The following is a 13391-nucleotide window of genomic DNA, read 5'->3' on the forward strand; positions in this document are numbered from 1 at the left end:
TAAATGAAAGGGTCACCAATTCACTTGAGCTCGAGTCCATTTTTTTTTAAATGAAATACTGAGTTAAAAACTGCTGTGCACTATGTTTATACTCGGTTATATTAATCATTTCGTTTTTTTAGTAGGAATGTATTGGTCTAATTTAATGCAGTCACCCTAAGATCTTCATTTTAAGCCAGATAAACACAGCTCTGATAGTTATACAACTGAATTGAATTCGCCCCCTTAAATAGCCTCAAATGTAGCTTGTAGTGAAGATAAGTACTTTTTAAAAGGGTTGTTTGACTGTAGTTTAATCACTTTAAATTTTTAGTAGTTTGTAGCTTGGTAACACTGCAAATAAATCAAATCATGCTGAATTAAATGGGTGCCAGCAGGGTTTATGCCCTGCCTTTATTTTGATAACAATAATGTCAAAATAGTCAATCAAGCTTTCGTGAAGATTTAAAACAAAGTCTGAAATCAAGTGATGAGTCTTAAGAAGCGTCTCCATGCCAAGAACATTTCTTCATCTCAAACAAGCAATGCTGGTTTAAATATAGAAACGTTGCAAAAAATGTTTTGCGTTGATTGTTTAGCATGTCATATATATGTAAGAAATGACTATTATCCAGCAGATAGCGCTTCTGAATAGAGCGTTTAGCACAGATGGCATGCAGCAATGCTAAGAGCAATTCATCAGGCGTTATCTGTGGCTCACAGATGAGCTGCTTCATTAGGACGGGCTGGTGGTGTGCCGCGTGCCATTGGGGAGACATGGAATCATAGAGAACATCGACAAACACATTTGGGGAACTCGGATATGGATTTCCTCAGCACTGAAAGAGATTCTTAAAATAGAATCTGTATGCACCTGATTTTAACAAAGCTTATTTTTCCCACAAAAGAACACAAAATATGAGCATAAAAGTGGGATTAGATGACAATACACACCTAGCAGTAGGTATACTTATTTTTTGAAAAGTGAAAAACATGTATTATAATATAAAAACTAGACATAAATGACACTCTGAAGTTCTGTCATACTGAAGTGCTGCAAGAAGAGCCAAACACACACACACACACACACACACACACACACACACACAAGGTGACTTAAGCCCATCAGACAAGAAACACTGGCTGTGTTACAGAGTGTCTCACCACCAGACGTTACTTTCATTAGTATTAGGCCACCATGCATATTCATGAGGTGTCTGTCTTTATGCAAAACAGTGCAGACGTCCACCAGTAATAGTCTGACACACAGGGGCATAAGGCCCTATGTTCAGCGGAGCGTGCAGGCACATACAAATATGTGCAGCAGGAATTCTAATTCACTAATTAAACAACAAACTATCTTATCAGTATCAGCCAAATGCATGAAAAGATCCTTTATTTAGTTTTCATCACTGCTAATTTCTCAAACAACATACTGCAGTAAAATGCACTATGGTCTAGTCTGAAAATTGTAATTAAGTTACTTAAAGGATTAGTTCACTTCAGAATAAAAATTTCCTGATAATTTGTCATCCAAGATGTTTATGTCTTTCTTTCTTCAGTAGAAAAGAAATTAAGGTTTTTGAGGAAAACATTCCAGGATTATTCTCCTTATAGTGGACTTCAATGGGGTACAATGGGTGGAAGGTCCAAATTGCAGTTTCACTGCAGCCTTAAATCACTCTACACGATCCCAGCTGAGTAATACGGGTCTTATCTAGCGAAACAATCAGTTATTTTCTAAAAAAAATGAAAAATTATATACTTTTTAACCACAAATGCTCATCTTGCACACGCTCTGCAAAGAGTATATACATTTTTATTATTTTTTTTAGAAAATAACTGATTGTTTCACTAGATAAGACCCTTATTCCTCATCTGGGATCATGTAGAGCCCTTTGAAGCTGCACTCAAACTGTAATTTGGACCTTCCACACGGTGAACCCCACTGAGGTCCATTATATGGAGGAAAAACCTGGAATGTTTTCCTGAAAAACCTTCATTTCTTTTCTACTGAAGAAAGAAAGACATAAACATCTTGGATGACATGGGAGTGAGTAAATTATCAGGAACATCTTAATTCTGAAGTGAACTAATCCTTTAATTCATCTAACTGATTATTGTTTAATTAAAGGCCCCATGACATGCTACTTTTTGGATGCTTTTATATAGGCCTAAGCGGTCCCTAGTACTGTATCTGAAGTCTTTTTCCCGAAATTCAGCCTTGGTGTAGAATTTCAGCCACTACAAGCCAGTCCCACAATGAGCTTTCCTCAGGACGTGCCATTTCTGGGTCTGTAGCTTTAAATGCTAATGAGGAGGAGAAAGGCGGGGTAAGGTGGAGGGTGGGTGTGGCCTTAACCAGCTTGCGGCCACTGTAGCATGCGCTAATGTTGACACTGACAGTGGATGTATCCAATGGCTCGTAGACACGCAGTCGTTCAAGCTTTCAGTTTGACCCAGAATCTGATCCGGATGAAGAAGTTGCAACTCAGTGGCTACAGCAGTAAATAAAATACTAAGGTGTTCATTTGTACATCCAAACACTGAGCAACTGCCACGATTCGCTCGTTTACAAGGCATGATGTCTCTCGAGGAAAAAAATATATATATATTGTGCTAGAATCTCACTGTAGTAGCTCATTTTCTCATAGGCGGGCAAAGCAGAGAAAGGGGAGGTAACCTTTCCCCTTATGACGACATATGGGGAAGATTCCAGATTGGGTCGTCTGAGCTTTCATTTTCTCAATTTACCCAGGGCTTGGTTTACACCATAGACTGTAAAAAAATATGGACGTAGTGTCCGTGACGTCACCCATAGAGTTCTAAACAGCAGTTTTGACGCGTAAATGAGGCCGCGGCCATCTTAGCTGCACGTGACCGCACGTCACTCCCGGATAACTGAAAATGGGCAAAGAGGCGGGATGTAGTTGGAGCCCATGCGACTTGTTGCTGAAACCACGCCCGCCTAGTATATCTATCTTTGATACTATCTAAAATATTAATAAAGATAACAATACCATTAGAAAGTACTAAAGTTTTACTGTCAATCTACAGTGATTTTTAAGGTAACGTTATAGATGCTCTAACACCAGTAGGCTAATTAATTTGTGTGGGGTGTGCAAATAACACAAAAAAATCAACTGGGATTTCATACCTTTAATGAAATAGAGATCGCGAGATGAATCCAATCCGTTGCACTTGGGTAAAATGTCCATTTCAAAACATAAAAAAACTTTTTGTTCATGAAAGCGTTAAATCCATGAAATCTTTATATATTATCCATTGTTTGCATTACATATCTAAGGAATGATTTGCTCTCCATCATCGTTCTTCAAGAAAGGATGCAATCTGAGCATCGTTTATAATGTAAAATTCTATACGTACAGTACCAGATATCTGTATAACTCTCAAATGTTCTCTCAAACTAATGAGCACGTGTCCAAAGTATCATTTTTCAAAATAGTGCAGCAGTTTTAGTTATAATATCCAAGCAGTGCTGTAGGAGTTGTATATCCTCCTGGTATTGTCATTGTAGTAAATCTCAGGTACAAAACTTTTAGCCAATGCCACGACGATCCAACAACGTGTGTTCCGCATGCCAGCACATGCACACAGACTGACATCTGTCTCAAGTATGCAGCAAGCCATATATTGTATAAAATAATCCAGAAAAAAGGCACAAATACGGCTGAGATGCCAAATTCAGCGGCTGAAATGAGCTGCTGAGGTAACATGACGGCTCACAGACAGCAGCGCCAATCCACCTGTCACTCAAGTGACCACGCCCTTAATTATGCAGAACTTTAAGGCTTAATATAATTTAAACGGATAAGTTATAAAAAAATTCACCCCCCTCAGAGTTGTCATGAAGGACAAAATTAGCAGTATAGACCAAAACACAATATGAACCAGAGTGTAAACATGTTTTTTTGTGCTGTAAACTTGGCTGTTTTAACATGATGGTCAATGAGATTCTGCTCCCTTTTGCAGCCTGTCCCTAGCGGCCAGTCGATGAATCGCAGTTTAAGTTACTTCCATATTGGCTTCACGAGAAACTGGGGGAGGTTGCCGCTTGGTTTACACCCATCGCCTTTGCTAGCCACTGGGGGACCATATGCAGGCTAGGGGAACTCATATTAATGTTAAAAAACCTCATAAAGTGAAATTTTCATGCCATGGGACCTTTAAAGGTCCACTATGTAACTTTTGTTTTATCAAAATTAACATAAATAATGAGTAAATACATCATAAATCCTTCTTCCAAAACGTGTTTTTGTCTTACCCTAATTACCCTGGTTTATATTTTAGACCAGGCGGGATGGTTTTCATGGGAAATTGCGTACATGCGTCACTCGCCCGTGCCTGTCTCGTGACTCGTCATATCCGTAAATAGAGAAAAGTTGCTCCGGCTACTTTGACACATGTATGGTGTGGGAGTGAGATAGGTTAGATGGCACAACGATCGAGTTCTCTGTTAGTTCCCTAACAGAGTTCATTGTTAAGCATTATCTATTGTGAAGGATCATTTCATTATGGTTGTTGTAGTACTGTGCTGGAATTTATTTTCAAGAAAGTACCGTGACTATCCATGGTTATAGCTTCAGTAACTTCTTCAGCTAGTTAGCTTGAGATCCTTTCCATCTAAACTGGTTATTTCTCTTAAGCCTAGTAGTGAGTGCTTTATGAGCAGTAGGATAATCATATTCATCCACACAGTCATGCAGTCATGCAGTGCCAAAAGCACAAATAAGTCAATGTTCTTCCGCAAAATGCATGCAGTTTTGTTTTTCAACTAAGTGTAATTTATTCCTGTGATGGATTTTTTAGCATCATTACTCCAGTCTTCAGTGTCACATGATCCTTCAGAAATCATCCTAATATGCTGATTTGATTCTCAAAAAACATTTCTTAATCTATTATTATCAATTTTGAAAACAGTTGTGCTGCTAAATATTTTTGTAGAAACCATGATGCATTTTTTCAGGATTCCTTGATGAATAGAATGTACAAAAATATACTATATATTACAAAAATATATTATATATGACTATATATTATACAGTCAAACCAAAATGTATTCAGACACCTTGAACATTTCATTCATTAATACAGTTTATTCACTATAGTTAAAAAAATGTTATAAAATATGACAAGATCTCAGAGTTAAACTGTGTCAGAATAAATTAATCTTAATTATGTCAGATAACACTAAAGCAAAACATGGTCAGGTCAAAGTGTCTGAATAACTTTTGGTTCCAAATTTTTATCAATTTTACTGGTAGTCCACTGTATGAAGAATTTTTGGGTATAATATGTCACAGTTTACTTTATTTTTGCTATCCTCACTTACATAAATGAACTATAGTGTCCTGCACCCACTAGTAAAAAAAATATATCAAAAATGTCTGAATAATTTTTGGTTTGACTGTATGTATAGTATATATTACACTAGAGACATAGTATTACACAAGTGGACTCTGCAGGAAACATTGTGTAGATCTAATTTAAAGTTCTCCCTCAGACCTTTTATAAATGCTTCATTCATTCGATGAATGGAAAATCCATGTGTTCCTGAATGAATTCTGTGAGACACAGCCTGTAAGCATGCCTGAAGTTACAAGTGGGCACTTCCTGTCAAGCTTCATATATCACAGCACAGAGCTTGACATGTTGCAGCATGTGTCTCAGATCCTATCACAGCATGAAAAAGGCAGTCATGATCTTACCAGTCATAGTCCATGACAGCAATGATGAGCGACACATTCTCAATGTTCTCGTTGGGGATATCAAAGACCAGAGCCTCGTTATACGTAGGATTGAGAGTATTCTTCTTTATGGACGTCTTCCTCTTTTTCAGCCTTCGACCTTCACAAACCAGAGATGCCTTCACGTATGGATCTGAGAAAGCAAGAACACAGGAGTAAAGTAGAGAGAAATAGCAACAGCAGCACATAATGTTTTGACAACATTAAAATTAATGCTAATAACGGCATAGATAATTATTGTGCTAGCAATAAGGATACATTAGCATTGGCATAATGATGCCAGTACGAATGTTACTTTTTTATAATGCACTCTGTCCTATGAGAGAAATCTTTATTACATTACTTTAATCCTTGCTGTGATAATTCAATTAGCCAACACTAATTACAGATGTCTCTTTTCCTTATGACTGTGATGTTGATGCCTTTATGAGCCGTTTTTCTTTTGACATTCAACTTTTTAGAGGTGCTTTTCGATATTCACAACTTTCAGAACTGATGCTTTTCTGACCTTTAAAGTTATCTCATTATTCACATGCAGGACGTGTTGCATCAGGGTTATTAATGAGCAACGGTTTCATCACGTCTCAATGTTAACAATGTCTGAGGCACTAATGAGGTATCGCTGTTAATTATGAGGGAATTAGAGGAATAGCTGGGGACAATGAATGGCCCAAGCACCTGAGAAGCCTGTGAGGTCCATAGCTTTCAGATTGGTGGCCTTAATGATGGTGACGGTCAGTCGGCCAGCTGTTGGCAGGTAACACAGTGAGAAGTTCAGCTCGCCCAGGTCAGCTTTCTCCTGCAGACATAACAAACATATGGAAAGGTCCTGGGTCACTTTGAAGTTACTGAGATGCAAATGCAAATGCTGAAAGTAATGCAAAAAAATAACGAAATTCATGGAAACCTTTTAATAATTAAACTGTCTCCCCTGACATGTTTCAATAATTAATTTGTCCTTTTAACAGAAAGGATAAACTGAAGGAATGTCTGTGGCTTTTAATACTAAATAAAACAATTTTAAAGGATTTCTCCAGATTGAATTCAAATGAAGCTTTATAGACGGCGTCTGTGGCCTGCTTTTGATTACCACAGAAAATCATTTCAACTCGCCCTTGAATTTGTACTAATCGTGTTACAGCAATGCACTAACAATGGATGTCTATGGAAAAGAACCATGATAAACATGAAAATATATACAATCTTTTAAGGCTTATGCCCTGATCACACATTCAGCCATTTTAATGCAATCTTGCAGCTCAACTCCTGTTATGACTATGCAAATCTATTAAAGGGTGAGTTCACCCAAAAATTAAAATTTCTGTCATTAATTACTCACCCTCATGTTGTTCCACACCCGCAAGACCTTCGTTCATCTTCGGAACACAAATTAAGATATTTTTGACAATTAACACTTTCAGATGCCCAGAAAGCTACTAAAGACATATTTAAAACAGTTCATGTGACTACAGTGGTTCAACATTAATGTTATGAAGCGACAAGAATACTTTTTGTGCACCAAAAAACATAAATAAAATAATGACTTTATTCAACAATATCAGTACCTATCAGTGGTTCGGAGCGTTTATCAAACTGCCAAAGTCACGTGAACCATTGAAATTTCAAAACGATTCGAAACACTTATGACGTAACGAAGCCTCATTTACTGAAATCACGTGACTTTGCTAGTTTGATACACGCTCCGAACCACTGATTCGAAACAAAAGATTCGTAAAGCTTCGAAGCTTCATGAAGCAGTGTTTTGAAATCACCCATCACTAGATATTGTTGAATAAAGTTGTTTTTTTGGCGCACTAAAGGTATTCTCAACGCTTCATAACATTAAGGTTGAACCACTGTAGTCACATGAACTGTTTTAAATAAGTCTTTAGTAGCTTTCTGGACATTGAAAGTGTTAATTATCTTGCTGACAATGCAGGCTTCACTGAGCCATCAGATTTTATCAAAAATATCTTAATTTGTGTTCTGAAGATGAATGATGGTCTTACAGGTGTGGAACAACATGAGGGTGAGTAATTAATGACTGAATTTTCATTTTTGGGTGAACTGACCACAAGACTACCGCAAAGAGACGGTGTACATACAAGTTTAAAAGTTTGGGGTCAGTTAGATTTTTTTTACGCTTTTGAAAGAGGTCTCTTATGCTCATCAAGGCTGCATTTATTTGATAAAAAATACAGTAAAAACAGTGATATTGTAAGATATTAAGATTTAAAATGTAAAAAGATTTTAATATTTTTTAAAAATGAATTTTCAGCATCATTACTCCAGTCTTCAGTGTCACATGATACTTCAGAATTCATTCTAATGTGATGATTTGCTGCTCAAGAAACATTTATTATTATCAATGTTGAAAACAGTTGTGCTGCTTAATTTTGTGGAAACCGCGATACCTTTTTTAGGAACAAAAGTGACAGTAAACACATTTATAATGTAAAAAAACAGTTCTACTTTAAATAAATGCTGTTCTTTTTAACTTTCTATCCCTCAGCTTAATGTTCCTTTGCTAAGTAAAGTATTTTCTTTAAAAAAAAAATGTAAAAAAAAATCTTACTGACCCCAAACCTTTGAATAGTATTGTAAGCGCATTACTGTACACACAGTTTTTGTTTGTTTTTACAAAATTATTGTCTGTATTTCACAACTTTACTACACTGCAAATAAGCATTACACTGTTCCTGGTTTCACAAAGAATATTATGTTTAATACAGATTAAAAATGTATTTACATTTATTATGTTATCACTTGCATGTGTTTAAAGAATGTCAGACAGATTCTCCTAGCTAAAGCATTGGTGTTGAGATGCTAGGATGGTTGTTTTCCCCCTTATACTCTTTGTTGAGAGTTTCATCTTTCTCAAGTTCTTGTTGTGCCAGACAGAATTAATCATCAGCTATGATGAAAAAAGAACAAGAGCAGCAGAGGTAAACAAAAACAGCCGCAATATTTCATCAAAAACGTCAAGCGTCTAAGGTACATCTCTCCAAGAACTATAGAAGCTGCCAGCTTTGGGTCTGGGTCTGTACACGTGATGCGAATGCTACGTTTCGTGAATTTTTTTTAAACTAGCTGTGTAGGCAAATCTGTTAATGCCACCTAAGTGGCCAATTGGCTGAACCCCGCGTGTAAACATTTCATTTACATCTATTCACACGTCAGACACACAAATGTCAGGAACATACTGAAATCCAGCATGCATCACTGAACCATTTTTAAATTTGTCTCGTCAGACAAAGTAGATGGTGCCAAATTTATCTTTTTTCCTTCATTTGACCTATTCATACTGCAGAAAATTTCATCTTCCTTATTTAAACACACTACAGCTGGTGTTCGATTTGATTTATTCCCTCGGTCCTCCAAAGGTACAAACACCTCGGATTATGATAAAAATGTTTCTAAAACCGCTCCATTAAGATGCTGTGGCAATTTCAGAAGTGCTCTTGAAAAAAGCCCTTTCGCACAGTTGACCTTCACTAATTTCATGTAATTTTCTCTGGAAGGACGAGCACATGCATCACTAGATCTCCTCACACCTCTGCTACCAACATCCCCAAGGACACATCATCATCATCGACTTAGCATGTAATCATGCATGATTTTCAATTGTGAAAAACGTCTCATGAATGTAAAATTAGCTTTTCAACTACGCTTAAAAGAGATACGCAAATACCATGAAAGAAACCATAATTATCATAAAATCTGACCTGACTAAGGTTCTTAAAATTAAGCCAAGAATAATTTATTGGGTGAAATTTGCTAAACAGTGTTTGGGTGCAAAACCAAGCCTCTCAATAAAATACAACTTGCAGTACAGTTTAACAGAAAGGCATAAATATAGTGCTATATTTAAATTAATTTTTTATTTTTTCAGGACAAACATGCCTCCTTTCTATGTATATTACAGTGTAAAATGTGGTTACCTGCAACTGTTACCTTTAAGAACAATTTCTACCTGATTCATTTCTTAAAAATTATGTTTGTTGGTATAATTAATGTAGGTGGACATTTAGGTGGATTCAGCTATATTAAAAGGCACAATATGTAAGATTTTTATATTAAAATATCCAAAAAACCATTTGCATAGCGTTATATATTTCGTTCAACTGTGTACTTACATTATCCTAAATGTTTCCAAGAATTTGTAAATTCAGAGACATTTTAAATAGTGCCCGTCCCTCCCTTGTCACTTGTCGCCTGTCAATGACATAATGGGCCCTTTTTTAACGATCTAAACGCAAAGTGTAAAGCGCATGGCGCAGGTGCACTCAGGGCGTGTCCAAATCCACTTTTGCTATTTTAACGACGGAAAAACGGTCCGTGCGCCGGGGCGCATTTTTGAAATGGGTTGTCCCTATTCTCTTAATGCGTAATGGGCGTAACGTTCAATAAACCAATCAGAGTGTCATCTCCCATTCCCTTTAAGAGCGAGATGCGCTCGCGCCATGCCGAATTGCTATTTACATGGCGGAGTTTATTAAGTGGCCAGTCAATCTTTCAGTCGTCTGCGTTGGATGCAGGCTTTCAAATAGCTCCGCGCGATGAGTCAGTTAATATATATGTGTGTGTATTGGCACGATTGTTCAATTAATTAGCCAATTTCGTTCATCATTATAAGTAGGCCTAGTAATAGGCTGAATTGAAAATAGGTGGCCTAATTCTAATACACGCAATGGCTATTCATCATTACATTTTTATGTTTATGTAGCCTACACAATAATATTCTTTTACACTGTAATCATTTTGTTTTTAATATTTGGCATGTTTGTGTGATTCGCATCCCTGTGTGTAATAAGCAAAGTCAACGCGCACTGTGGACGCGCCCAGAGGCGCAGTTTCTACCAACGCGCTCTAACAAAAAATTATTGCGCCATTGATTTTAGACCAGGTTTGAGTTGGTCTATGGCGCAGTCTATTTTCAGCTCCTTAAAATAGCAATGCGCCTGAACACACCTCTTTTTTAGACCAGCACGGCCATGGGCGCACTAACTGGCGCAAATGCGTTTACTAATTTAAGGACGTGGTGCTGAACGGGAGAACGCGAACGGCGCCGGACATTATTTCCCCATAAACATTATTATATCAATCGGCATGATGACAAGTTCCATGATTCCACGCTCATTCACTGCATCATCTATCTACGCCTTTGTTATTGTTTTGAAGAGTTTAGTGACCCCTAATGACACATAAATACATATTGTGCCTTTAACTAATACAATTCACTTGAGTAAAAACAGTTAATTTAGATGTTAATATCTTTCTCAGTGTAGAAAAAAGATCTGTTCAATTCACAAAACCCAGCGCTATTTGTCTGTCATAATTAACATTGTGCATGAACCACCCAGGGAAAGTAGATGTGTAGATCTTTTTGTTGATGACAGCAGTAATTTATCAAATGATGATCAAGTGTTATATCTTGGCACATATCCAGTGTTTTTCCAACATTTCCTATTCAGGCGTTGGTGGGGTGCTAATATGTTCAGCGCAAGTGCTTTCACATATTGAGCTGTGGCGCTCATAGGAGACCTGGGTTCAAGTCTGGCCCAGGTCATCCTGTTCCCCTCTCTCTCTTTGACTTCCTGTCTCCCTACTACTGTGTATGGCAATTAATATGACAAAAGAAAATCTGATTGCTGTCTTTCATGGCTATTCAACTCAGGTCCTGGATGTCTACTTTTTGCAGGGTTTTGCTCCAACCGTAATCGAAAACCAAACAAGTATGACTTTCTTTCTTCTAGAAAACATAAAAGATTTTTATCCATACAATGGATAAACCTGTATGATTTCACGCAGGTGTGTTTGATAAGGGTTGTAACTCAACTCCCCAGGACAGCAGCTCTCCAGGACCGAAGCTGAATTGCCCTGCTGTACAGTCTCAGCATAGTACGCCAGATCATCATATTCCAACATCTGGTAGTTGTAGTCTGCTGCATCCTCCACAACCTAGCACTCAGAACTAGCACTTCTTTTTTTGGTGTATTTGTGGCGTTACCCAATTTGCATAGATCTTTCAGCAAATCGAGTGCTAAAATAACACAGACAAGCATGTGCAAATACTCAACGCTATCAACCATTCCTTCTCACTGAATCCCTTTGTGTTTAAGGTCTAATGAACCTTTAATGTGTGTCTGTGTCATTATCTCACCGCAGTTCCTTCCACAATGTCTCTCCAAATAGGCTTCTCCCCGGTTCCCTCGCTGAAGTCCAGCAGGTTATCCACCACCACTTGACCTATGAGGTCATGTCTGGAGAAACGGTCGAAGTCGTAGACGGAGAAGTGGAGCTTGCGCGAGTGCAGCTCAGCCAGGGGCACGCCGAACTGGAACGTCTCATTAAAGATCGGGTTGAGAGTTTTTCTGTGCACCTGCAAACCAAAGCCCCGAGCGGAAATGAGAGAAAGTGAAGGAAATTAGATAAGCGGAGGAGCTGAGAGGCAAAAGTGAATGAGGGGAGCGAACAAGAGATTGGTTAACATCAAAACTGCAAATGCATAAAGTTAATTCAAAATGCATCGGCTGATATAGATGTATTTTTAGATGAACTAGGGCAGAGGGAAAAAAATCCACTGGCAGGCTGAGAAACGCAGATCTTAATGAGTCCTAAGAGGGTCTGCCATCTGAACAGTGGATTATTGTAAAAGCAGCGAGCTGACTGCTGCTTCGCTAGGATAAAAAAAGATACCTTAGTCTGAAATTTCTTCTTCCTATCAGGCAGTAAGTAGATCTTGACATAAGGATCGGAGAAACCATTGGCATCCTTCGCCGGGAGGTCCAGGGCTTTCAGTATCTTGACCACCAGCTGCTCGGTGCTGTAAGAAAGACATGTCAGCGTCACCATAATTCACTTTGAACTATCTGGAGCTTCCTGCGCTTGCTAGCCTGGGCGTGAGTTCATTTCAGCATCATCTAACTGGCAATGACAAGAGAGTTGGTATATGCTGAAATAAGCTGACATCCAGGCCAGTATCGGGACAGCATTGCTGCACTGAGTTCAGTGAGGCTCAATGGCTGTCACCGAGGTTCAGGAAAAACAGGAACAAAAAGAGGAGGTGCCAATGGTACAACCCAGCTCAATGACTTGGAATTAATTGACAGATGGACGGAGCCTTACTTGTGCTGCGCTAGCTAAAAGGATCTTGTACGAACGTGAATATATGAGATAATACATCCCTAATGTGAATATAAAGACATGAATATTTAATGCGTAATGCAATGACTGTGGCCTCCAACACCGGACTTTATAAATAATCCAGAGCTTATTATGAAGCAAACCATAGGTCATTTCAAGGCTAGACAGCAGCGATCTGGTGCCAAGCCCAGCATGACCGTGAACTTCTGAAGCGCAAGGCTCACCCAGTGTTTGCGCAGATGTAAATAAGAGAGGCGGGGGAACTTCTGTGGTTGCTAATCAGGCCTCGTTAGAATGTGTCTCTCAGCGTTAACAAATGCGTCACCCTTTCATTAGGACACTTAAACAAATCAGCAACACTGGGGGAGGAAGAACACAAGCAGAAATCCAATACGGCCTTAGACTGACACGTCACTCACAAAGAATGACATGACATGACGGTACAAATCTCAACAAGTCAGGATGGAAATAAATACATTAATTATGCGATATTATCAT

General features: G+C 38.2%; 1 protein-coding gene across 2 annotated transcripts in view; it reads right to left on the bottom strand.

The window, feature by feature from the left end:
• syt3 (synaptotagmin III) overlaps positions 1-13391 on the bottom strand; it is a 56690-nt gene that overhangs the window by 19172 nt on the left and 24127 nt on the right. For both annotated transcript variants that reach the window (XM_048204036.1, XM_048204045.1), the window contains exons 7-10: positions 12447-12573; positions 11911-12129; positions 6426-6546; positions 5709-5880 (exon numbers count right to left, since the gene is read on the bottom strand). In XM_048204036.1, coding sequence (XP_048059993.1) covers positions 5709-5880; positions 6426-6546; positions 11911-12129; positions 12447-12573 — 639 coding nt within the window. The remainder of the gene's footprint in view (positions 1-5708; positions 5881-6425; positions 6547-11910; positions 12130-12446; positions 12574-13391) is intronic.

The sequence above is a fragment of the Megalobrama amblycephala genome, linkage group LG1 (assembly GCF_018812025.1).
Source record: "Megalobrama amblycephala isolate DHTTF-2021 linkage group LG1, ASM1881202v1, whole genome shotgun sequence".
NCBI lineage: Eukaryota > Metazoa > Chordata > Actinopteri > Cypriniformes > Xenocyprididae > Megalobrama > Megalobrama amblycephala.